Source organism: Carcharhinus amblyrhynchos, chromosome 20 (genome assembly GCF_965287045.1).
Source record: "Carcharhinus amblyrhynchos chromosome 20, sCarAmb.v2.hapA, whole genome shotgun sequence".
In the NCBI taxonomy this organism is placed as follows: domain Eukaryota; kingdom Metazoa; phylum Chordata; class Chondrichthyes; order Carcharhiniformes; family Carcharhinidae; genus Carcharhinus; species Carcharhinus amblyrhynchos.
Genome location: NC_137343.1, coordinates 11,630,979 through 11,656,913, shown reverse-complemented (window position 1 = coordinate 11,656,913; position 25,935 = coordinate 11,630,979). Strand labels below are relative to the sequence as shown.

Genomic DNA, 25,935 nt, shown 5'->3' with positions numbered 1-25,935 from the left:
GATTGGCCATGCTGAATTGCCCCTTTGTGTCAGGGGAACTAATGGGGTAAATGTATGGGTTATGGGAATAGGGCCTGAATGGGATTGTTGTAGGTGTAGGTCCAATGGGCTGAATGGCCTTCTGCACTGTACTGATTCTATAGATAATACTGGTGGGTATATCTTTTATTGTCTGACAGATGGATGAATTTGGTCAAACTGGCACTGCTTACTCACCTAGCCTACACTGACAATACTTCTAAAAATAATTCATCCATTTGATGTGGAGTCAAAAGTCATCAATTCCTTCCTTATCTGGCCATGCAGCGTATTAGAAAGGTGGAATATGGCATTGAAGGTGGCCATTTGGCTCATGCTTCTATAGAATCCCTACAGTGCATAAGGAGGCCATTTGAGTCTGCCCATTGAGACTGCACAAACTCCAAGACAGCATCTTACCCAGGTCCGTGCATTTAGTAAGGCCAATCCACCTAACCAGCACATCTTTGGACAGTGGGAGGAAACTGGAGCACCCGGAGGAAACCCATACAGGCACCGGGAGAAAGAGTAAACTTACAGTCTGATGCTGCCAAGTTGAGATCCAAGTGGGAGTTCTTATGAGACACACTAACCTGTGATAGCTGTAAGTCAGTGATGGATGGCCACTGTTCCTATTTGAAAGAATAATAAGCTGGAAGTAAAGGAGTACGGCGCTGTGTTAAGTTGGGACTGATCAAAGGATATCAGTTCGCGCTGGGGACTCGATGCAGTGCTGTTTCCACTGGACTAGTAATCCAGGATAATGTTCTGGGGACCCAGGTTGAACTCCCCTTATGGCAGGTGCTGAAATTTGAATTCAATAAAAATAAAGATGACCATTAAACTACTGTCGATTGTTGTTAAAACCCATTTGGTTCCCTAATGTCCTTTAGGGAAGGAAATCCACTGTCCTTACCTGGTCTGGCCGACATGTGACTCCAGATCCACAGCAATGTGGTTGACTCTGACATAGCCTTGGAAGCAACTCAATCCCAGGTCAATTACGGATGGACTCTAAAAATGCCAGTTACGCCCATTTCAAAAGAATTAATGGGGGAGCATTCTGATACAAGACAGTTCATTCTGTTTAATCTCTGATGACAAATTTTAAGTACAGTAAGAAGTCGCACAACACCAGGTTACAGTCCAACAGGTCTATGTGATTCCTGGCTTGGGTCACTGTGCAGTGAGCTCACTTATCTGATGAAGGAGCTTAAGACTCCGAAAGCTGCTGCTGCCAAATAAACCTGTTGGACTTTAACCTGGCGTTGTGAGACTTCTTACTGTGCTTACCCCTGTCCAATGTCAGCATCTCCACATCATGACCAATTTTAACCCAGTTGTTCAAATCTGTTCTGATTGTTTTGGGGCAAATTAAGGTCTAATTTTTAATCATAATTGTACACCTACATTGCAGAGCCACTTATAAATTTCTGGCCACAAATCCTGCCCAAGTTTTGAGGTTGGCAGGGTCGATGGTTCAATAGATTACAATGTGGACTTACTAAACCATGGAGAGGCCAGCTCTGATCACTGGACTGGGCTGTATCAGGTCTCAGACAATGGGAATAAAGCCATTAAAGGGGCCACTTCCAGTTTGTGCCAAGCATCACCGGCAGGCAAAGTGCTTAGCTCTTGAACACAAGGGTGTGGGGGCAGCACTGTGGCACAGTGGGTAGCGCTGCTGGTTCAGCACCAGGGACCCGGGTTTGATTCCTGACTTGGGTCACTGTGCAGAATTTGCACATTCTCTCCATGTCTGCATGGGTTTCCTCCAGGTGTTCCGGTTTCCTCCCACAGTCCGAAAGATGGGGTGGTGTGGGGGGAGCAATTCTCTCCCACTGTGCTGATTTTTAGCACAGCGGGCTGGGAGACGAGTGGTGGCTGATTCATGCACTGCTTCCAGGCTGCGCACCGGAAATTGTCCCACTGATTTTCAGTGTGATTCATGCTGAGGCTCTCTGCAGTACACAGAGTGTGGGAGATTCTTTTTTAAACTCTCACTGAAAAAGACAGTGTGATTTACTCCAGATTTTACATGAGTTTGACACTTAGAATTATATTGGGAGCATCCCCCTCCCCGCGCCATGCTGTTTAGGTGCATTGACCATGCTAAGTTCTCCCTCAGTATAACTGAATAGGCACCAGAGTCTGGTGACTAGGTGAATTTCACAGTAACTTCATTGCAGTGTTAATGTAAGCCTGCTTGTGACGAACAAATAAATAAACTTTCAAACTTTAAGCATGGAATTGGGAGGGGAGAAAACTGGCTATAAAACAGTAAGCCAGTTAATAAATGTACACTAAGCTGTCATCTACACCATTGCTTGTATCAAATGTTTGCTGCCATTAGTGAAAAGACAAACATTTCTTTTCATTACAATTCACTAATTGTTTTTCAGATGTCTTTAATGAAGTTTGGTGGTAAACCAGCAGCGGAAGATTATTTAAGACCCCTAATCCTTATAATTTAGTTAACTGCTCAGACAATTCCCCTCATTGTGATGCAGCTTCTTGTAGGAGGGTGTGGTGGAGGAAAGTTGGGAGTCAAATCTTTGCTTAATTAGGTGATGATGGTGCGGAATCAGTAATCCCTCCAGAGACCTAGAGACTCTCAATGACCTCTCAGTTGAAGTACTTTTACATTAAGGGAATGTAAGCAAAGGCTGACATTTAGTTTTCCTCACCGTTGGCTGCATTCCTAAGTATACATGACCCAGACCCACAGGGAACCACAAAGTAACCCACAAAAATGGGCCAGTGATCCTACTGTCGGATCCAAGTCTCCTGTTCCAGTAAACTGAGTGCACAGAACAGTCTCTGAGTGCCATGAGAATAGGCATTTGTATTTCCATTCAACCTTTCAAGACCTCAGGCCACACCACAACCAATGAAGTACTTTGGAAGCGTGCTGTTGTAAAAATAATTACACACTGTACGCCTCAGGAAAACTGTATCTAATGTCGTCATTGAAATATTCCTCCATCGGCTTTTGCCTTCATGCTCCTGTTTTCAATTCCCATCCGAATCAGAATCCCTACAGTGCAGAAGGAGGCCATTCGGCCCATTGAGTCTGCACCGACAACAATCCCATCCAGGCCCTATTCCTGCAACCACATGCATTCACTCTGCTAATCTCCCTGACACTAAGGGGCAATTTAGCATGGCCAATCACCCTAACCCACACATTTATGGACTGTGGGAGGAAACCCACGCAGACACGGGGAGAACGTGCAAACTCCACACAGACAGTTACCCGAGGCTGGAACTGAACCCAGGTTCCTGGTGCTGTGAGGCAGCAGTGCTAACCACTGTGCCACTGTGCTGCCCAATTAGCATGAGAATAGATAGGTGGCCATTGGCCAGCACAGACATGATGGGCCACGTGGCTTCTTGCTGTGCTGTAAAACTATGGGTGGAATTTTCTGGTTGGATGCAGAGAGGCCCGTTGACCTCAGCGGGATTTTCCAGTCTTGGGGTGAGTGCAGCCAGAAAATCCCACTCTATGACAAGGATTCACCTTCGCCCTCTCTCTCCATTTAAACCTCTGTGCCACATTCATGGCCACCCCCGATCTTTGCCATTTCATGTAGTCCCTGTTCCCAAATCTTTGATCACAGATAAGACCATCTCTGAGCACCTCATTGTGTTGTTCCACCAATGTCAAAGAACAAAGAAAATTACAGCACAGGAACAGGCCCTTTGGGCCTGCACTGACCATGCTGTCCATCTGAGCTAAAACCCCCGATCCTTCTGGAGACCACCTCTCTTTACTCCCATCCTATTTATGCATTTGTCAAGATGCCCCTTAAAAGTCATTGACATATGTGCTTCCACTACCTCTCCCAGCAGCGAGTTTCAGGCACCCACCACCCTCTGTATAAAAATCCTGCCTCGTACATCTCCTTTAGAACTTGCCCCTTACACTTTAAACTAGTAACTGACTCTTCCACTCTGGGAGAAAGCTTCTGACTATCCATTCTGTCCATGCCCCTCATAATCTTGTAGATTTCTAACAGGCCTCCCTCAACCCCCATCGTTCCAGATTCCTAAACTCCATCCAATTCGTATCTTTATTTTCAGTCCAAGTCACTTAAAGAACATTTTCACATTTAGAGTTGTCTTACCTTTGAACTATTGTTTGCCATAATATTTCTGCAGCAGTTAACCTGTTCAACCATTCCCTCACATCCACCTTTGAATCCTTTATTACTGGTACCATCTTGGTCATTTCCCTTGGTATGACTTGCATCTTGCACCCTAAGCTCTTGAGACTTCCAGACTCAAGTAGTTACAAGGTGCAGCTTAGTTTTATCCATCACAACACCTGGTTGGGCCACACACAAACTATCAGCTATAGATCTCCTCTGCCAAAACCACTCACTACTCCGAGATTATCCTTAGAATGCAAAGACGTCCCTTGCTTCCTTTTCCCCACTACTATGCATCTTATTAAAGCTGTCCCTAGCTCCTCCAATAAAAATGTGGCAAGATCATGTGCTTCTTTATCACCAAGATGGATGCCATCCCTTCTCCTTGCCCACCAAATAAAACCAATCCTAGGTCACTGCACCACTCACTTTCTCACAAGGCGAAGTAAATTCAGTAAGTCCGCTATGACTCTCGCCAAATGTAGTAAGAAGTCTGACAACACCAGGTTTAAGTCCAACCGATTTATTTGATAGTAAACTCACTAGCTTTCGCGGTTTCCCTCTTCTTCAGGTGAATGTTACAGATGCACCACAGAAAACATCCTTTCTGGATGTATCATAGCTTGGTATCACTCCTGCTGTGACCAAGACTGCAACAGACGACAAAGGGTTGTGAGTGTAGCACCAGTCCATCACACAAACCAGCCTCCCATCCCTACACATCTTGGGACACCAAAGGGCACAGTCAATCCACCTAACCTGCACATCTTTGGGACGAAACTAGAGCATCCAGAGGCTCAGGGGTGATCTTATAGAGATCTAAAAAATAATGAGGAGCATAGATAAGGTAGATTGTCAACATCTTTTCCCAAAGGTAAAGGGTCTAAAACTAGTGGGCATAGGTTTAAGGTGAGCAGGGAGACATACAAAAGGGTCCAGAGCATCTGGTCAGTTACATGGATATACAGGGCTCTGGGCCAAACGTGGGCAATTAGAAATAGCTTAGTGCTAAAAGCTGGGTGGCTTGGGGCCGAAGGGCCTGTTTTCATGCTGTAAAGCTCTATGACTCTATCTTTGGACGGTGGGAGGGAACCAGAGCACCCAGAGAAAACCTACACAGACATGGGGAAAATGTGCAAACACAACGCAAGCAGACACCCAAGGCCAAATTTAACCCAGGTCCTGGCGCTGTGAGGCAGCTGTGCTGACCACTGTGCCAGCGTGCTGTCCCATTCAGGATGATCAATAAATGCTGGCATAGCCCACATCCTGTGAAACAAATTATAAGAAAGGACTGATCACATGGCAGAATTGTTATGGGTGCAGAAGGAGGCCATTCAGCCCATCATGTCCATGCCAGCTCTCCAAATGAGCATTATGACTTGGTGCCATTCCCCTGCCTCTTGCCCATGCTCCTGTATGTTGTTATTCAAGTAATCATCTAAATCCCTCTTGAATGCCTCGGTTGAACCTATCTCCATCACATCTCCAGGCAGCCCATTCCAGAGCTGAACCTCTCACTGTGTGAAAAGGTCTTTCCTTACATCACATTTGTTTTTTTTTGCAAATCATTTTAAATCTGTCCCTTTGTTCTCAATGTTTTTACAAATGGGAACAGTTTCTCCCTACATACTCTGTCCAGCCCCCTCTTGATTTTGAACATCTCCATCAAATCTCTTAGCCTTTTTCTTTCTAAGGAGAACAGTCCCCACCCCTTCAATCTAGCCTCATAACTGAAGTTTCTCATCCCTGGAACAATACCTGTAAACCTCTTCCACACTCTCTCTAATGCGTTCACACCCTTCTGATAGTGTGGCTCACAGAACTGTGCACAATACTCCAGCTGAGGTCAACTAACAGAATAAAGTTATTTGTCATTTTTCTTTATATCTAAATGTGAACCTTTGCTGAGATTAGTGGGTGAATTCTTCAACAGAGTCAACACTCAAGAGAGTCATAGAGATTTATAGCATGGAAACAGGCCCTTTGGCCCAACTTGTCCATGCTGCCCCTTTCTTTTACTACTAAGCTAGTCCCAATTGCCTGCATTTGGCCCATATCCCACTGTACCCATACCCCTGTAATTGTAAATGCTTTTTAAAAGACAAAATTATACCCGCCTCTACTACTGCCTCTGGCAGCTTGTTCCAAACACTTACCACCCTCTGTGTGAAAAAATTGCCCCTCTGGGCCCTTTTGTATCTCTTCCCTCTCACCTCAAACCTATGCCCTCCAGATTTAGAGCTCCTTTGCAATGAGGCTCATTTTAAATATGTTAACATCTCTACTAAATAGAGGACAGTGCAAATCAGGCTTATTACTAATAATAATGTCATAGAACCAGTCCTAAGCTAAAGGTCTTTTTTAAAATCACAATGCCTTGTAAGAAGCTATTGCTTGTAGCTATTGCAAGAAGCTTGTAAGAAGCTATTGCTCCAAAATTCCCCGTGTAGAATCCAGCCCTGCTCAGTGCACTATTCACATGCAGAAACTTAACCCAACCATGGTGCATGAGAGTAAATGAGGCGATAACAGCTTTAAGAATGAGTAGCAGTGAATTCTTTGGTTCCCCTGCTGCTCTTTAATTTAAATTTAGCAAAGCTTTATTCTCATGCAGAAACTGCATTGAACACCTAACTGAATGCAAATTACAGGATTAGTGTTTTAATGTAAAAAAAACGTTAGGGCCAGCGCAACAGCATCACCCCATGAAGCTGTGAGCGGCTGAAATGTCCTTTACTGACGAAAGAGGTTCTTCAAAATCCAAGCAAGTCTCGAAAACAAATGACTCTTCATCAAGTCAGGCTTGCCGGCGTGTTTAGACCCCCTCCCTCTCAGAACCAGTAAAAAACTGCCCCCCCACCACTCCCAAAAAAAATCACAAGTGTAGAAAATCTGAATCACAACGGCTTTCTCACCCACTTCGCACAGTGGGTTAGCACTGCTGCCTCACAGTGCTAGGGACCCGGGTTCAATTCCTGGCTTGGGTCACTGCCTGTATGGAGTTTGCACGTTCTCCCCGTGACTGCGTGGGTTTCCTCTGGGTGCTCCGGTTTCTCCCACAGTTCAACAATGTGCTGATTAAGTGCATTGGCCATGCTAAAATCTCCCTCAGTGTACCCAAACAGGCACTGGAGTGTGGTGACTAGGGGCTTTTTGCAGTAACTTCATGGCAGTGAGCCCACTTGTGACTAATAAATAAATAACCTTAAATTCCACCCAAAGTTGAGTTTGGATGACTCTGTGTCATAGAATCCCTACAGTGCAGAAGGGGGCCATTCGGCCTAATGCAACAACAACAATCTCACCCAGGCCCTATCCCCTTCACCCCACATTTACCCTACTAATCCCCCTGACACTAAGGGGCAATTTAGCATGGCCAGTCAACCAAACCCGCATGTCTTTGGACTGTGGGAGGAAAATGGAGTACCTGGAGGAAACCCACACAGACACGGGGAGAACATGCAGGCTCCATAGAGACAATGACCCAGGGCTGGAATCGATTCCCTGGCACCGAGGTAGCAGTGAAAAGTATTGTTTTTTTGCGTGCTATACAAAGCATACTGGACATAGAGAAAGAAAGGAGTGGTTGCAGAGCGTTGTGTTACAGTCATAGCTAGGGTGCAGAGAAAGATCAGTTTGATGTAAGGTAGGTCCATTCGAAGATCTGATGGCAACAGGGAAGAAGCTGCTCTTGAGTTGGTTGGTCTGTGACCTCAGACTCTTGTATCTTTTTCCCGATGGAAGAAGATGGAAGAGAGAATGTCCGGGGTGCGTGGAGTTCTTGATTATGCTGGCTGCTTTTCTGAAGCAGCAGGAAGTCTAATCCAGCTGAGATTTTTCAGCGTTTTCTACTTTTGTTTCAGATTCCAGCATCTGCAGCATTTTGCTTCTATCTTAATATTGAGGCCAGTTCTGGGTGTGGCACCCCCAGGAGGATGTGACAGCATTAGAGAGAGTGCAGAGAGGATGGGGGAAGAATGGAACCAGGGATGAGAAACTTATGAGGATAGATTGGAGAAGTTGGGACTGTTTCAGTTGGAAAAGAGAAGGCTTGAGAGGAGATTTGGTAGAGATGTTCAAAATCATGCAAGGGCAGGACAGAATGGATAAGGAAAAAGTGTTCCCACTCGTGAAAGGATCGAGAATGAGAGGGCACAGATTGGCAAAAAATCAGAAATGACATGAGGAAAATCTTTACATGGAGCAAGCAGTTAAGGTCTGCAATGCAGTGGAAGCAGGTTCAATGAAGTCAATACTGGGGTGGCACGGTGGCACAGTGGTTAGCACTGCTGCCTCACAGTGCCAGGGACCCAGGTTCAATTCCCAGTTTAGGTCACTGCCTGTGTGGAGTTTGCATTCTCCCCTTGTCTGCGTGAGTTTTCTCCGGCTGCTCCAGTTTCCTTCAACAATCCAAAGATGTGCAGGTTAGATGGATTGATCATGCTAAATTGCCCCTTAATGTCAGGGGCACCAGCTAGGGTAAGTGCATGGAGTTATGAGAATAGGGCCTGGGTGGGATTGTGGTCAGTACAGATTTGATGGGCCGAATGGCCTCCTTCTCTACTGTAGGGATTTTATGATTCAATGACCTAGATGGGTTTGCAGTAATAAACACAATTAAGAGAATCAAAAGGGAATTAGAGTGTTATCTGGAAAGGAAGAATGTGCAGGATTATGGGGAGAAGGCAGGCGAACGGAACTAGATGAACTGCTCATTTGGAGAGCCAGAGCAGACCCGACTGGCTGTAATAATTCTGTGGTTTTATTTACCTCAGATCGCTAGTCATTGACATGCACACGCCCAGAAGAAGCTACTAGATAATGAATAAGATTTAATTAGGCAGTGATTAGGTCCACAAACAGCCTGCCAGTTTGCAAAGTAAAAATGAACGATCAAAGAGGTACCAGGCAGTAAGCAGCTCTGCTGTTGGTGGATGCGTTTTCAGCTGCTTAATCCCAAACTCTGGAATTTCCTCCAGGAACTCTCCTTTCAAGACTCTACTTAAGACCTATCTCTTAGACCAAGCTTTTAATCATCTGTTCTATTACTTCGGGTCATTTGCTGTGTGATAATGTTCTTCAGAGATGTCTTGGCAAACTGCAGGGACTCACAGTGCAAAGGGAGGCCATTCAGCCCATCAAGTCTGCACCAACCACAATCCCACCCAGGCCCTATGCCCATAACCACATGCATACCGAGGGAGAATTTAGCATGGCCAACACATTTAACCAACACATCTTTCAGAATGTAGGAGGAAACCGGAGCACCCTGAGGAAACCCACGCAGACATGGGGAGAACATGCAGACTCTGCACAGACAGTGACCCAAGCCAGGAATTGAATGTGGGTCCCTAGCGCTGTGAGGCAGCAGCGCTAACAACTATGCCACCGCCCATATGTTAATGTTAATCATGAATTTGGTGGAAGCCTTGGGGTTGGTACAGAATGCACTGTAATCTCAAACATTTAGCAATTAATTCTGCCCACTCTCTCCCCCTCAGTTTAATACTTCAGTCAAAGGAAGGCACAGCGAGTGGAGTATATTCAATTTATTGCACAGATGAGAGCAACCTGAGCTGAAACCCAGAAGGCATTTTACTGAAGCCCACATATTTCCATATAAAATTCTACAGAGTATCACACAGTGTTGAGAGTTAGGAAATATCATTAACTGCGAGTAGTATCACAATAATAAATCAGTCAAATGGCAGTACTGAGTGCAAGGCCATGCCATCAAGAAATACCAAAGTTATACAAAGTACTGCAGGGCTGAATGGCTGCCATAGCTAGAATTATCATAGAATCCTACAGTGCAGAGAGAGACCATTCGGCCCATCGAGTCTGCACCGAGCACAATCCCACCCGGGTCCTATCCCCATAACCCTATGCATTTACTCTAGCTAGTTCCCCCTAACACTAAGGGGCAATTTAGCACGGCCAATCCACCTAACCTACACATTTTTAGATGTGGGAGGAAAACCGGAGCAACCCACGCAGACATGGGGAGAACATGCAAACTCCACACAGACAGTGACCCAACCCAGGAATCGAACCTGGGTCCCTAGCACTGAGGCAGCAGTGCTAATCACTGTGCCACTGTACGCTCTAATGGAGTTAGGGTCATATGATGTAGACCATTCAATCACGTTCCCTTGGTGAATGAGGCTGAAGTTGAGAGGGGATACAGTGGATTGAGCAGATAAGACAGAGTATGTTTTGGTCAGTCTAACTCAATTGGTGGAACGACACCAACGAGTGCGGGTTCAATTCATGTACCGGCTGAGGTTATTCATGAAGGCCCTGCCTTCTCAACCTTGCCTGAGGTTGTGATGATCCTCAGGTTAAATCACCACCAGGCAGCTTCCCCCTCAAACAAATGGAGAACGGCCTATGGTCCTCTGGGACGTTGGCAACATTCTTTTCAGTGACAAAGGGAATTGCTCCTGCACTTGGCGCAGTACTGCAGGTAGTAAAACGGTGCCAACAGGCAGCTGTGCCATGTTGCTGCTCTTCAGTAGAAGAGGGAGTAAAATGATAGCCAAGGATACCCAAGGGGATAGAGGCTCACTAAAATTCACAAAACCAACTAATACAATCTTTGCTAAAGTTAAACCGAAAGCATAACAAGCTTAATTTTCCACCAGCTGTAATGGGAAAAAAATCTAGTTCAAAGGCTTTAGGAATAAGAAAAGGCTTATTAAACTCATACCTTTACAATAAATTTCAACTTCAGCTACTTGTCTTATCACCAAGTCTGGCAATTATTGCTGGCTTTTAGATATATATTGAGCCCATTTATACTGTCTGCTTCAATGACCTCCCCAGTAATTTGTATCATCAATCTATCTATTACCCTTTGCAAAATACTAGAATACAAGGTGCAATGAAGTCTAAGAGACCTTTCTTTAGTTTGTCAGGTGCAAGACTTAATTCGCTGTATTTTGCATTTCTAATGATTTTAGCAGAGGAGAAATAGTTCAAGATATAACACTGGTCAACCTGCCAAAAACACCTATTCACTATTACTTTCAACATACCATTGGAGCCAAAATTTGACACAACGCGCCAACTCTCACCTTCCCATCTCATTGGGCAAACTCTCAACTTCCAGATGTGTTGTGAAGTTTTTTTTTATTTTATAGTTGCCCGCTCTCCCAAACTCAGTGGCTCCAAGACTTAGGAATTGTGACATAAAAACATCAAACAAAATTGTTAAGACACAAAAGTGCAGACTGTAGTGTGACACAAAAGTGTCTAAAAGGCACTTTGAGAGACTCCTCCAGCAGCAAAACTGTGTGTCCTTAGATACCCTGCATTTTCCCCCAAAGTAAATTGTGGGCAGGATTTTCCAGCCCTACCTGCTGGTGGGATCTTCCAGTCTTGCCAAAGTCAACTCCCGCCATGGGTCGTGCACATCCAGATTGGAAGATTCCAATGGTGGCCACGGCAAACGGCCTCTGCTGCCCAGAAACCAGCCGCAGGGGAAGGGGCTGGGAAATTCTGGCCTAACATTTTATATCTGATAAACACGTACCTCATTGCTTTCAAATGCTGTGCACACTGTTCCCTCTCTTTCATTTATTCTACTACTCAGTTTATGGCAAAATTTAAATTAATCGATAAACAATAAGACAACTACTTTTGCTGTCAAAATTCCTCATATCTCTGATCTCAGTGACAGCGTTTGTGTAAAGTGCAAAAACCTAACAGATAAAAAACATCATTATAGGATGCTTAGCCATCAGCGTGATGTTAGAATTAGTCTCCGTTTCGCTGGGCTGGTGGGGAAGGGGGTGGTAAAATCAGTTAGGTTTCTCACCCCTGCAAAACGTACATAAAAGAGAGTGAGTGTTCGATTGGTCGTGATGTCCATCTGGACTGAAAAGTCAACAAGATGAGTGAACGCGTGGACTGAGCACGAGAAGCCTGTGAGAACCTGTAGAATTTCACAAGAGAACTGAAAATGAAAGTGAGGGAGTTATTTTACTAGTGTTGTAATCGCTACACGAATAGAAGTGCTGAAAATTGGGATCATGCAGCAGACCTTAAACTCAGAAATTCCAACTCCCCCCCCACCCTCAATCCCGACCCCGCCAATGTCTCTCCCCTTTCTCAAACCTGCTTTAAAACGACCTCTTTGAACAAACGCTCGGTTGCTTGTCCCAATATATCACGTTTTACTCAATAACGCCCCTGTGAAGCACCTTTGGATATTTTTACAACATTAAAAAGGGTAAGGTGGAAGAATTTAAATCACATTTTTCACTTAATGCTTTCATTATTTTGTTATTCACTTCTGGGACGTGGTTGGCCAACATTTATTGCCCACCCCTAGTTGTCCTTGTTCAGAGAGTCAACCACATTGCTGTGGCTCAGGAATTACATGCAGGCCAGACCAGGTAAGTACGGCAGACTTCCTTCCCTAAAGGAGCATTAGTGAACCAGATGGGTTTTTCCTGACAAATCGACAGCGGCTGCATGGTCATCAACAGATTCTTAATTCCAGGTATTTTTTAATTGAATTCAAATTCCACCAACTGCTGTGGCGGGATTCGAATCTGGGTCCCCAGAACATTAGCTGAGCTTCTGGATTAATAATCTAGTGAAAATACCACCAGGCCATCGCCTCTCCTAGAAAGAAAATATCAATTGTGTTTTAATTTGTTTAAGGTGTTGATCTTGGACTCAGATAACTTACGTTAGATAACTGCAAGTTGTCAGATTGTGGTGGGTGTTGTTCAGGAATGCTCCAGGACTTATCACTTCGACAAATTCAATCACTGCTTAATTCTCATGCCTAAACCTACAAACTGTACCACACTTAATCAAAGCCATTGACAAGCCAAGATATGCGGAGAGAATATTAAACTTCCAGATCTATTTGGGAGTTTCCCACTTCTCAAAATCCACGATATATTTTCCCTCAGACAGTCTGGGATGAGATCAGCCACGATCGTATTAAATGGCGGAGCAGGCTCGAGGGGCTAAATTGCCGATTCCTATTCCGAGTTCTTATCTATGATTTCTGATGATCCATTTCATTCTTATGGGTGGGATTTTATGGCCTCACTCATCCCAAAACCGCAAAAATCCTGCCCGAGGTCAACAGACATTCCCCAGCTCCGACTCCTCGCCTGCTCTGATCCTGTGGAGGGCGAAACAAGAAATTTTGCCACCAGTATGTCAGGAACCTTGATTCAAGGAACAACGTGACTCTGTATTTCTTCCCTCACCCATTCCCACCGCAAAACAAATTAAAAAAAAAAAATCCTTAGGGATCTCTCAATTATTAGTCAATTTAAGCAAATACGCTGGAGTGACAGGCGGCCCCTGGTACTTGATTGCATCGTCTTAATGATTGTATATCGAGTGTGTGTGACTTTTAAAAGTTATATCATTCATTAGTTCATTTAAAAAACAAACAGTGCTAGCAATTGTCCACGTAATACTGCTGGCAAATCTCTTGAGAGCGGGGCAACTCAGAGCAGGTTTACTCCATATTTTAGCAGCTTCTGCTTGGCTCTTCCCGGTAGAGCGAACGCACTGTCACGAGGGTTGGGAATACCGGAGTTCCGGGCAGGAATGGCCAGGTTTTGGAAGTGAGTTTCCTGGGCTGGGTTACGACAGCTGTAAACAGCGGTGGAGGCATTTCTGTTGGAGAAAGCGGTAGCGATTAATGCAGGATTGTCAACCGCGGCAGGGCAAATCACCTCGTCTTTTTATTTTCCTGGTCCCTTTTTAGTCTGAGAAACCTAGGCCGAGTCTCCCACTGTCAGCGCCAGGGGGTGAGCCGCACTGTTAGGGGAGTCATTAAACAGAAGCCTTATCTATCCTCTTCAGTGTACGGAAAGGTTCCGGTGGCACAATCTTGGAAGTAGAGCAGTAAAGTTCTCTCTGGTGTCCTGGACAATATTAATCTCTTAAATCAACATCGCTTGCTGTGCCAAAGATGGCAGCTTTTCACAATGCTGGGGCAGCACTGCTGCCTCACAGCGCCAGGGACCCGGGTTCAATTCCTGGTTTGGGTCACTGTCTGTGCGGTGTTTGCATGTTGTCTGCATGGGTTTCCTCCAAGTGCTCCAGTTTCCTCCCACACTCTAAAAGGACTAGCCATGTTAAATTGCCCCCTAGTGTCAGGGGGGACCAGTTAGGGTAAATGCGTGGGGTTATGGGGATAGGGCCTGGGTGGGATTGTGGTTGGTGCAGATTCAATGGGCTGAATGGCCTCTGTCCGCACTGTAGGGTTTCTATCATTCAACAACTGCTAGTTGGCACTTCTGAACTTCTTCAGGTTTTGAAAAGGTGCTATATAAATGCAACTCCATTTTTTCCCCCTCCTTCAGAATATTTAGAATTGGCTCATTGGTACCGTCCCAAATCAGCTGACAGCAAAGTATTGCAGATGCTGGAATCTGAAACAAAAACAGAAAGTGCTGGAAAATCTCAGCAGGTCTGACAGCATCTGTGGAGAGCGAGAACAGAGCCAATGTTGCGAATCGGGATGACCCTTCATCAGAGCTTCCTTCCCCAGCTCTCTTCAGTGCTCCAACATCCAGACTCAAAACGTTGGCTCCATTCTCTCTCTCTCCACAGATGCTGTCAGACCTGCTGAGATTTTCCAGCATTTTCGGTTTTTCCAATGCCAACCTGTATTTATCCCCAGGATAACGAGACAGGGCCTGATCCACTCCGTAATCATCCTAAGTCCCAGGGAGATTCTTTCTCAAGTAATTCTTCCCTATTGGTCACAGCTCAGCATCAGGACATTTCCACCACTTGGTTAGCACACGAGGTATATAAAAGGTGAACATTTTTTGTGGTGGGTTTTCCAATCCTTTTTAGACATATAGATCTTCAGTGTTGAGCATTGTGACACAATGCAAGGCATGAGTCCAGCACATATGGGCAGCTCCAGCTCCTCTTTACCCAGCTAGTAACGATGCCAGTTTGAAACTGGGTCTCTCCGGAGTTAGTTATGTGTGGGGTTATGTGGAGAGGATGGCGTGAGATGTACTTGGAGAGTCGGTGTAGGCTTGATGGGTGGGATGGCCGCTTTCTGCATTGTAGGGGTTCTACAGTTAACCTCAGCCAGGGAAATAATACTGCCAGCTGGCTGTTGTCGAATCGTAGAATTCTAAAGTGCAGGAGGAGGACATTCAGCCCACTGAGTCTGCACCAACCACAATCCCACCCAGATCTGTCCCGAAAACAGTTACCCCATCTAGTCCCCTTAACATTAAGGGGCAATTTATCATGGCCAATCCACCTAAATAACACTGGGCCAGCTGGAGATGGGGGATCAAATTGTACAAATTGTAAATTTGTACAACTCCACGCTCCCACAACTATCTGACCACCACCCCACAACCCCAGAGTCATTGGGTCAGGAGTGGCTGGGATCATAAAAGCTGCATTAATGGCCTTAATCAATTCACAATCAACTTCAGCGGAATGTAAGGTAGAGTCATAGAGGTTTGGATGGAAACTGGTCCTTTGGCCTAACTTGTCCATGCCGCCCTCTTTTTTAAAACCACTAAGTTAGTCCCAATTGCCCTCGTTTGGCCTCTTTACCCGTGTAACTGTCTATGGTACAAATTCCAATTCTCCGAAAATTCTTGGATTATTTGCCCTGCACCCGGTCCATTAACCTCACTGTGAGATCCCACAGCATCTTGCTGCAGTTATTCAGCCCCGGTTTCACCTGCAGTCTGTCTGGCATTACAAATCCCTCCAACCTTCCCAACTCTTTTACTGTATTGGAACAGAACCTACCGGATAATCATCTCTTGAGTGGTGCTGTTGTGGTTCAGATCCGTGTGCATCAAAGCTGTTGCTCTGATGAAGTGAGCCTTCTGTGCATCAGGGGAGAGCTGAGCTTTAAACAAAAACAGAATAGTTTGGTAGCGATTATTCCATCACAAAGAGAGATTTTACCATTATATGTCTTGGTCTACCTCATGACATCAGAAGCAATCTTACAGTTTATTATAGAATCCTTACAGTGCAGGAAGAGGCCATTTGGCCCATTGAGCCTGCACTGACAACAATCCCAGGGGACTGAGGATCTCCTAAAAACTTATAAAATTCTAACAGCATTAGACAGGGCAGATTCAGACAGAATGTTCCCAATAGTGGGGGAGCCAGAACTAGGGGGTCATAGTTTGAGGCTAAAGGGTGAATCTTCACCCACCCCTCCCTTCCGTGTCCAATTTGTCCCTTCCTGAAGTATTTTAGGATACCATAGAATGTTCTGCCTAACAGCTGCCACACAGCGCCAGGGACCCCAGCGTCAATTCTGGCCTCGGGTCACTGTCTGTGTGGAGTCTGCACGTTCTCCCTGTGTCTGCGTGGGTTTCGTCCAGGTGCTCCAGCTTCCTCCCACACTCCCAAGATGGGCTGGTCATGCTAAATTGCCCCTTACTGTTCAAAAATGTGTAGGTTAGGGGGATTAGCAGGGGGTAAAATGCTCTGTCGGAAACTTGGTGGGATCTCAATTGACCGAGTGGCTTCCTGCTGCACTGTCCGGATTAATAGAGTTAAGAGACTCTGGATTGGAGAGCACTGAGGCCATCTGCTGGTCTCCTTCCAGACAGCATCCTCTTCTCTCCTGTTCACTTCACTGACTTTTGCCAATTGAATTAAATCTGATTTTGTTATACAACAGCTAGACTGTCCCTAAAATACTGAGGAACGTTAGTTCATTTTATTTATCAAAAGGACAGAATTTTAAAATTTCTGCCTGATGACTGGGCCTCTCCTGATTCAGACTCAATAGTTAGTCTTTTGAAAAAGAAACTGACTCAAGAGAGGAAACATTTACAGTGAAATGCTGGAGTGACTGGTTTGTTCTTCAAAACAGCTAAGACAATGAACCAAATGGTCTTCCCCTGCACAGTATGTTTATGATTCTACACACAAGCCCCGGCAGTATGCTGGTGGCCAGATGGAAATGTTTATGAACAACATAGAATGGTACAGCTCAGGAACAGGCCCACAACACTGCGCTGAACGTGACGTCAAATTAAACTAATCCTTGGGTGGCACAGTGGTTAGCACTAGTGCTTCACAGTGCCAAGAACCTGGGTTTGATTCCCGGCTTGGGTCACTGTCCATGTGGAGTCTGCACATTCTCCCCGTGATTGCGTGGGTTCCCTCCGGTTGCTCCAGTTTCCTCCTACAGTCTGAAAGACGTGCTGGTTAGGTGCACTGGCCATGCGAAATTCTCCATCAATGTACCAGAACAGGCGCCGGAGTGTGGTGGCAAGGGGGCTTTCACAGTAACTTCATTGCAGTGTTAAATATAAGCCTACTTGTGACACTAATAAATAAACTAAAACTTTGGTCCACATCCCTCTATTCCTTGCATATTCATGTGCTCATCTAAAAGTCCCTTAAATGCCCATTTGCTGGAATTTTACCCACTATCTCAGTCAGAGGTTACTAATTAACTCTGGAACAAATGCCCTGGAATAAGGAGGGACAAAAATAATTCTGTCTTCTGGCTAATCCTGATCTTAATCCAGTGAACCCTGCTGGATAATCTTCTCCAGTAACCTCAACACAGTCAAATTACATACTGACACAAAACAAAAACATCAACTTGAGTGACATCCTCCAGAAAAAGGAGGGATAGAGAGAAATACACACACAGAATGCGTACGACACATACAAAGTCTGACACGTGAGTATACATGCTGAACACAGTGGCACAGTGGTTAGCACTTCTGCCTCACAGTGCCAGGGACCTGGGTTCAATTCCCGGCTTGGGTCACTGTGTGTACAGTCTGTACGTTCTCCACGTGTCTGCGTGGGTTTCCTCTAGGTGCTCTGGTTTCCTCCCACCATCCAGAGGTTAGGTGGATTGGCCACGCTAAATTGACCCTAGTGTCAAGGGGACTAGCTAGGGTAAATGCACGGGGATAATACTTGGGTGGGATTATGGTCGGTGCACAATGGGCCAAATGGCTTCCTTCTGCACTGTAGGATCCTATGATAACACAGACATGCGCACGCACACACACACACACACACACACTGACCTGTGAGTATATGCTGAATGCGGTCGTAATGTGCAAAGTTGTAGCCAATTATGTTACAGAAATTCCTGTTGAGTAAATTTTCACTCAGGTGAACCTCTAGGCCATTTAAAGATGCCAGGGTGCTGTGATACTGTGGAAGAAACGGAAATGGTTGGATTAATTTGATCAAATGACATTGAGAGATAATTACCAAGTGGTGTGTCATTGTGGTGAACAGTGAGTCTGATACATTGCACATCCGAATACTGGCAAAATTCAAAGTATCTGTGTAAGCATTGTATTTCATAGGATCATAAAACCCCTACACTGCAGGAGCAGCCATTCAGGTCACCTTTCAATGCTTCTATTTTAAAGTGCTCTACTTAACATTTTCATATTAAATGGATTTTTTTTTCTTTTTAGGGATGCGGGCATTCCTGGCAAAGTCAGCATTGCCCGTCCCTTACTGCCCTTGAACTGAGTGGTTTGTGCTGATTTCACAAGGTAATCAAGACCCATTGCTGTGGTACTGTAGTTACGTGTAGGCCAGACTGGGTCTGCGTGGGTTTCCTCCGGGTGTTCCAGTTTCCTCCCACAACTCAAAGATGTGCAGGTTAGATGAATTGGCCACGCTAAATTGCCCTTTAAATGTCAGGGGGGATTGTTAGGGTAAATAATTGGGGTTATGGGGATAGGGTGTGGGTGGGATTGTTGTCGGTGCAGGCCCAATGGCCTCTTTCTACACTGTAGGGATTCTATGATTGAGGCTGGCATATTGCCTTCCTTAAAAAGGACGTAAGTAAACTAGGTGGGTTTTTATATCAATCTGTGATAGTTTCACGGTCGCCATTACTGAGAATAGCTTTCAATTCCAAATTGAGTAACTCAATTCAAATTCCATCAGCTGCCGTGGTGGGATTTGAACCCATGTCCCCGGAGAATTAGCCTCAGTCTCTGGATTTTCTTTTATTCTTTCACAAGATGTGGGCGTTGCCAGCATTTATTGCCCACAGTGTTGATCGGGAGGGAGTCCAGGGTTTAGAATCAGAGACAGTGAAGGAATGGAAATGTATGTCCAGGTCGGGGTGGTGTGTGGCTTAGAGGGGAACCCGTGAGTGGTGGCGTTCCCTTGTGTCTGCTGCCTTTGTCCTTCTAGATGATAGCGGTTGTGGGGCTTGGAAGGAGCTGTTGAAGAAGTCACCTGTAGTGACATTAGCAATGCACCGTTGAGAAGTGCAATAAAATTATTTTAAATTACTATTCACACAAACGTGATAAGCAGTGTACTGAAAATAGTGCATAGCAGCTGATACCAGTTTCCTAAAAAAAAAGTAAACACATTAGTGTCTTATTTGGGAAGCAAAAAAAAATAATTGAGATGTTTCCAAGCCAAGTTACATAGAGCTGAGATTTGTTGTACAACATTTCATTATTTTTTGACATCACAGGTTGGTGGCTATCACAGTGAACATTAATTAACAGGTTCCTTTGTCAAAATTCCAGGATAATATCTCAGCCTCAAGTATCTGTATGAAAAATAATGTCTAATAGTAGGGTGGGAAAAATGTACTACCTTGGTGCTGAACCACACAGTAGATACTCAGTTGAGTTAGGATGACAGCATGGGCAAAACATTATGGTGGCACAGAGGTTAGCACTGCTGCCTCACAGCACCAGGGACCTAGATTTGATTCCCGGCTTGGGTCGCTGTCTGTGTGGACTCTGCATGTTCTCCTCATGTCTGTGTGGGTTTTCTCCCAGTCTGAAAGACATGCTAGTTAGGTGTACCTGAACCGGCACTGGAGTGTGGGGATTTTCACAGCAACTTCATTGCAACATTAATGTAAGCCTACGTGTGACATTAATAGATAAACTTTGAAGCTTTTGCCCAAAGATGTGTGAGTTAAGTTGATTGGCCATGCTAAATTGTCCCTTAGTGTCAGGGGGATTAGCTAGAATAAATGCATGAGGTTTTGGGGATAGGGCCTGGGTGGGATTGTGGTTGGTGCAGACTCAATGGACCGAATGGCCTCCTTCTGCACTGTAGGATTCTATGATTTGATCTCATTGCTCTGAGTAAAATCAGTCAAGTTTTCTTATCGCAATCAAACCACTTCTACTGTAGCCATCCCAGCCGACTCAAGAACAGCTTCTTCCCTACTGCCAGACTTTTGAATGGACCTATCCTACATTAAGTTGATCTTTCTCCACACCCTGGCTATGACTGTGACACTATATTCTGCACCCTCTCCTTTCCTTCTCCCCTATGTATGCTTCGTAAAAGAAAAAAAAAATACTTTTCATTGTATACATGTGACAATAATAAATTAAATCAAATCAAAATTTAGAGAGTTCACACGAGGCTTCCTCAGCTCAGTCTTGAAGAATGGAAACTGGCCAGGATTCACTGACTGTTCATGCCACTGGGATCTTCCAGTCCCGCTGCAGCGAACGGAGATCTGGCTGAGCGTCAAATTCACCCTCCTCCTTGGAGGCACCAGCGAATGGCCAGAGAATCAGGGGACTACTGGAATCACAGTCATGTGTGTGTCAATTCAGCAGAAAGCCACAACCTGAAGAGCTGTTGGTATCAATAATGGGAGATAAAAAAATCTCAATGCTAGGCTACATTTTTTGGCAGTTCTCACGCCAGGGACCAATCCAGGGATAATATGTGAAAGAAACAATTTACAGGGTTTTACTGGAAGGTGCTACTTCTCTTGTCTATATCTAATTTTTTTGCAGCCACATTCTGTTATTATTCTGTTCTAATATCGGCTGCAGTTCTCCCATTGTGACCTGCAATTTTTCTGGTGGGTCGCAGTGGGAAACATGAGTCTCCGGCTTTGAACAGGGATTTGTGCGTTTGCCAGGAATGCATGTGCATCTCCCAGAGCCAGCGAACAGTCGCTGGTCAGACCACGCTGGAAACCAGCAGGAAGGCAGGTAAGTAATTTGAGACTTTTCTGCATGTATTTTAAATCGGTATATTTGTTCATTATCGGGACCTTTCAGGCCCCGATTGAATCTCCCATCCCGCCAGGAACACTTCATTCTGGCAGGGTTCAGACTAGCCCCCCACATTCGGGGAACTAGAGGGAGACCCCACTGGAATGAAGGCGGGGAGGGGGGCAACTGGAGCCCCCCCCCAGGCCGGGGGGGGGGCATCCTGGCAGTGCCAGCCTGCACCCTCAGCACTGCCAAGGGGATGGAGCCTAGGGGCAATCAGTCGGAGTGGGAGTCCTGCTGCCACTTGTAGGCACAATCTATCTGGGATGGAGAGAGCGCAGCAATTGGGGGGGGCGGGGGTCTGGTGGCCTGCCTCCGGAGGGGTTGGGGGAGGGGGTGGTCTGCCGGTGTGAGGAGGGGATCGCATTGCTGGGGGTGTGGCCTGAACGTTGAGGTGTTCAGGGATGCAAAAAAAAAAATCGGGCTGTGGGAGGAGCTGGAGGGACAAGATGGCGGAGGTCCCAGGCTGGCCAGCCATCGAGGAGTCTGACAGATTGGGGCCACTGCGCATGCACAGAGTTCCAGAACTGTCAAACTCTGGCACGGGCTTTTAATGAGGTTCCCAACTGGGACCTCTGCAGTGCACAGAATGTGGAGATTCAGGTGAGAAGCTGAACTGACAGAACAGTTGGGATTTAGAACAGTTCTCCCACCAATTCAGCATTTTTGGGAGAATCATGGCCATCACTGCTAAAAAGATAGTCAAATTTTTTTTGGTCTTGCACTCATCAGGTCAAATATTACTTGAATAAATTTATATTAACGCAAGTATAAATTGTTGCTCCCTTTACAATTGGTATTCTTGTAAATTCTATCTTGATGAGCACTAAACAAAAAGCTTCGATATCAAGTCAGTTTTTTCAGCAATACTCAAGTTCTGATCATAGAATCCTACAGTTCAGAAGGAGGCCATTTGATCCTTCACCAACTACAATCCCACTCAGGCCCTATCCCCGTAACCCAGCATACATACCGTACTAATCTACCTGACACTAAGGGGTAATTTAGCATGACCAATCTGCACATTTTTTGGAGGAACCGGAGCACCCGGAAGAAATAAATGCAGACACGGGGAGGATGTGCAAACAGTCACCCGTGGCCGGACCTGGGTCCATGGCACTGTGAGGCAGCAGTGCTAACCACTGTACCAATGTGCCTCCCTACTGTGCTACCATCCCATTCTATCTAGCATCATTCATGGACTAGCCTCATTGTTTATCAGATCACTAGGCAGCCATCAACATTACTTACAACATCTTCAATGGCGCTGTGATTGGCTCGGAATCCATCTTCAGCCAGGAGGAACAGTACCAGCTTTTTGACTGTATGGACATAAAGATTTAGCTTCACCAAATTTCCATGGTCATTGGACTCATCCAGGTTTCCATCCTTCAGTGTCCCAGTGTGCTCGCTTACCATGCCCTCTTCGCTATACTCTGCCGATAAAGAAGAACTAGGCGAGTCTCTACCCAAGGCACTTTGAGACAGCAGAGTATCAGCATGCTGCGGATAGCTATGTTGTTGTGAGGACAAAGTTTGCACCTCAACAGAAGGGGTTAGAGGGGACCCAGCACTGGTATCCTTCTGGTTGCAACCAACATGACTTTCAGATTCAGAAGGAAGGTGCACTTTTGGAGGATCGGAGATGGTGCATCTACTTGCAGAATTTAAAACTGGTTTGCAGACACTTTCAGAATATCTTGTCACTCTTCCGATGTTTTTGTCATTTCCATCCTCTGTCAATTCCGCATAGAAATTGCGAACTTTTCTGTGAACTGTATCACATTGTTCCTCGTCCAATTTTGAAGAAAAGGAAGAGTTGCGAGCTGAGGAACAGGGTATAGGAATGGAAGACAATGGGATTTTATTCTGCGGATGAGAGTTTGCACTCTCTGAAGACCTGTAGTCAACTTTTATTGGAGGAGCTTGTGTGGAATGTTCTTCTTGGTAGTGCTGAGCAAGGAGCACGGAGTCTGCAGCTCGATCAATGTCTTTGCAATTTGAACGTGGGTTCTCAAACTCAGTGTAGTTTTCACTCTCTGCCTCAGAGTGCCTGTACTCACCATTCATCTGCTCAAGATCTGGACTGGCTGAAAGGGTTCTGGAAAGAGGCTGTTTCGGAATCTTTACCTCAGTCAAATCTGGTTTTGGAGAGTCAGGTAAACTACAAAGTGACAAAAAGATGCAAAATCAGCTTTGTTTCAAATTTTAGAATCATAGAATCCTTATAGTGCAGAAGGAGGCCTTTTGGCCCATCGAGTCTGTACCGAACACAATCCCACCCTGGGCCTAATCCCATATATTTACCCTGCTAATCCCCCTGACACGAGGGTCAATTTAGCATGGCCAATCCATCTAACCTGCACACCTTTCATCTGTGGGAGGAAACCCACGCACTCACGGGGAGAATGTGCACGTTCCACACTCAGTCACCCGACACCGGAATGGAACCCGGGTCTCTGGCGCTGTGAGGCAGCAGCAGTAACCACTGTGCCACCATGCCGTCCCCGCTTCACTTTACAATCACATCATTAACACCACGCTGAGTCAAGTATTTTTCAATTATTAAGCAACACAAGGGTTTTCAATAAAAACAGAAAATGCTGGAAAATCTCAGCTGGTCTGACAGCACCTGTGGAGAGAGAATAGAGCCAATATTTCAAGTCTGGATGACACTTCATAAGGTTTTTCTTCCTTTGATAATTTTCTCCCCATCTCCGTTAACCCTTCATTGAAATATGGTTCTTTGGGTGTTCTTGACCCTCCAGCAATGCCCAACTGACCATCTGTGTGTGGGCACTGACAAAACTGACCGTTATGCTATCATTGAGATGGGAGGAAATAGAAGCGCCCCAAGGAAACCCACGCAGACACGGGGAGAATGTGCAAACTCCACACAGACAGCCACCCGAAGCTGGAATCTAACCTGGGTTCCTGGCGCTGTGAGGCCGCAGTGCTAACCACTGTGCTGCCCTATTCTGAAACTGTATTCCGTCGCACATCAGCATTTTACCCATATCCTGAAATGCTCATCTCACCCGTGCATCCATCCAACTGGGAACTGCCGCAGGGCTGCAGACTCTTCTTCAGTAACAAAAACAGTCAAAATCGTTACATCCTTCGGTAACGGTGGGTCTTCTGCAATTAAAAAATAGAGATAGCGGTATGCAATATTCAGTGAAACATTACTCAGTGGAAGGTGACTACCCCAAAAGGCTTGCTTTAAGAACTGCTGCATCAGGAACATTTGGTCCCATGAAGCATCTTACTCTCTGATGTTGAACAGGGTGCACTCATTAGACGTAAAGAGTTAAAATTCCCTGGCCGTTCACGCCAGCAGGATTCTCTATTGCAATGAACAGAGATTAAGCGGAGCGCCAAATTCTCCATCCTCACTGCCCACTGTGTGGCGGGGCATGAACAGCCGGAGAGTTCTGGTCCCAGCCGTAAGTGAAGTCAGAAAATTTCGGCCAAGACGCTTTAAGATGTACCCTGGCATCTTGGTTCGGGGCCAAAGATACTGAACGTAGGGACTAGGAGCAGAAATAGGCAAATTCAGGCCTTCCAGCTTGCTCTGCCATTCAATCAGGTCATGGCTGATTGCTGCTTAGTCTCAAATCCACCTCCTCACCTATTCCCCCAAATTCCTTTTATAAAAATTAGAAACGTGTCTATTTCCCTCTTGAAACCATTCAATGATTCAGACTCCACCGCGCTATGGGGCAACGAGTTCCACAAATTCACCACCCTCTGCGAGAAGTAGTTGCTCCTCATCAGTTTTAAACCTACCGCCTCTCAACCCACACCCTGTGACCTCTTGTTCCAGATTGCCCCACAAGAGGAAACATGTGGTCTACATTTACTTTATCAATCCCTTTTAAAATTTTATATACCTCGATCAGAACCCCTCTCATCCTTCTAAACTCCAGCGAGTACAAGCCCAAACAAACTGCTTGATCTCTCCTCACACATTAACCCTTTCATCCCTGGAATCAATCTGGTGAACCTCCTCTGAAATGCCACCACATCCATCCTCAAATAAAGAGACTAAAAGTGGACACAATATTCCAGATGCGGTCTCACCAACACGCTATACAATTGCAACAACACTTCTCTACTTTTATATTCCAGTCCTTTTGCAATGAATGCCAATATTCCATTTGCCTTTTTTATTACGTGCTGCATCTGCATACCGACTCTCTGCGATTCATGAACAATGACACCCAGATCCCTCTGCCCAGACGCATTCTGAATCTGCTTTCTATTCAGGTAATGATTTGCCTTTCCATTCATCCAGCTGAAATGGATAACCTCACACTTATAGATCATAGAATCCTACATTGCAGGAGGAGGTCATTCAGCCCATTGGGGTCTTCACCGACCACAATCCCACCCAGGCCCTTTCGCCATAACCCAGGGACTTACCCTAACTAGTGCCCCTGACACTAAGGGGCAATTTAGCATGGCCAATCCATCTAACCCGCACATCTTTGGACTGTGGGAGGAAATCAGAGCACCTGGGGGAAACCCACACAGACACGGGGAGAATGTGCAAACTCCACACGGACAGTGTACCCAAGCTGGGAATCGAACCCAGGTCCCTGGTGCTGTGAGTAGCAATGCTAACCACTGCCACCCTACATTATCCCCATTAAACTCCATCTGCCAAATTTTGGTTCATTCTCCTAGCCTATCTATATACATCTGTAAAATCTTTATCTCCTCTCTCCCAGCTA

At 45.5% G+C, this 25,935-nt stretch overlaps 1 protein-coding gene across 1 annotated transcript in view; it reads right to left on the bottom strand.

The window, feature by feature from the left end:
- Positions 1–9,706: 9,706 nt before the first annotated feature.
- Positions 9,707–25,935, bottom strand: part of hps4 (HPS4 biogenesis of lysosomal organelles complex 3 subunit 2) — a 44,745-nt gene continuing 28,516 nt past the window's right edge. The window contains exons 9-13 of the mRNA XM_080208080.1: positions 24,238–24,337; positions 22,451–23,363; positions 18,212–18,341; positions 15,945–16,047; positions 9,707–13,823 (exon numbers count right to left, since the gene is read on the bottom strand). Coding sequence (XP_080064206.1) covers positions 13,652–13,823; positions 15,945–16,047; positions 18,212–18,341; positions 22,451–23,363; positions 24,238–24,337 — 1,418 coding nt within the window. The 3' untranslated portion in view covers positions 9,707–13,651. The remainder of the gene's footprint in view (positions 13,824–15,944; positions 16,048–18,211; positions 18,342–22,450; positions 23,364–24,237; positions 24,338–25,935) is intronic.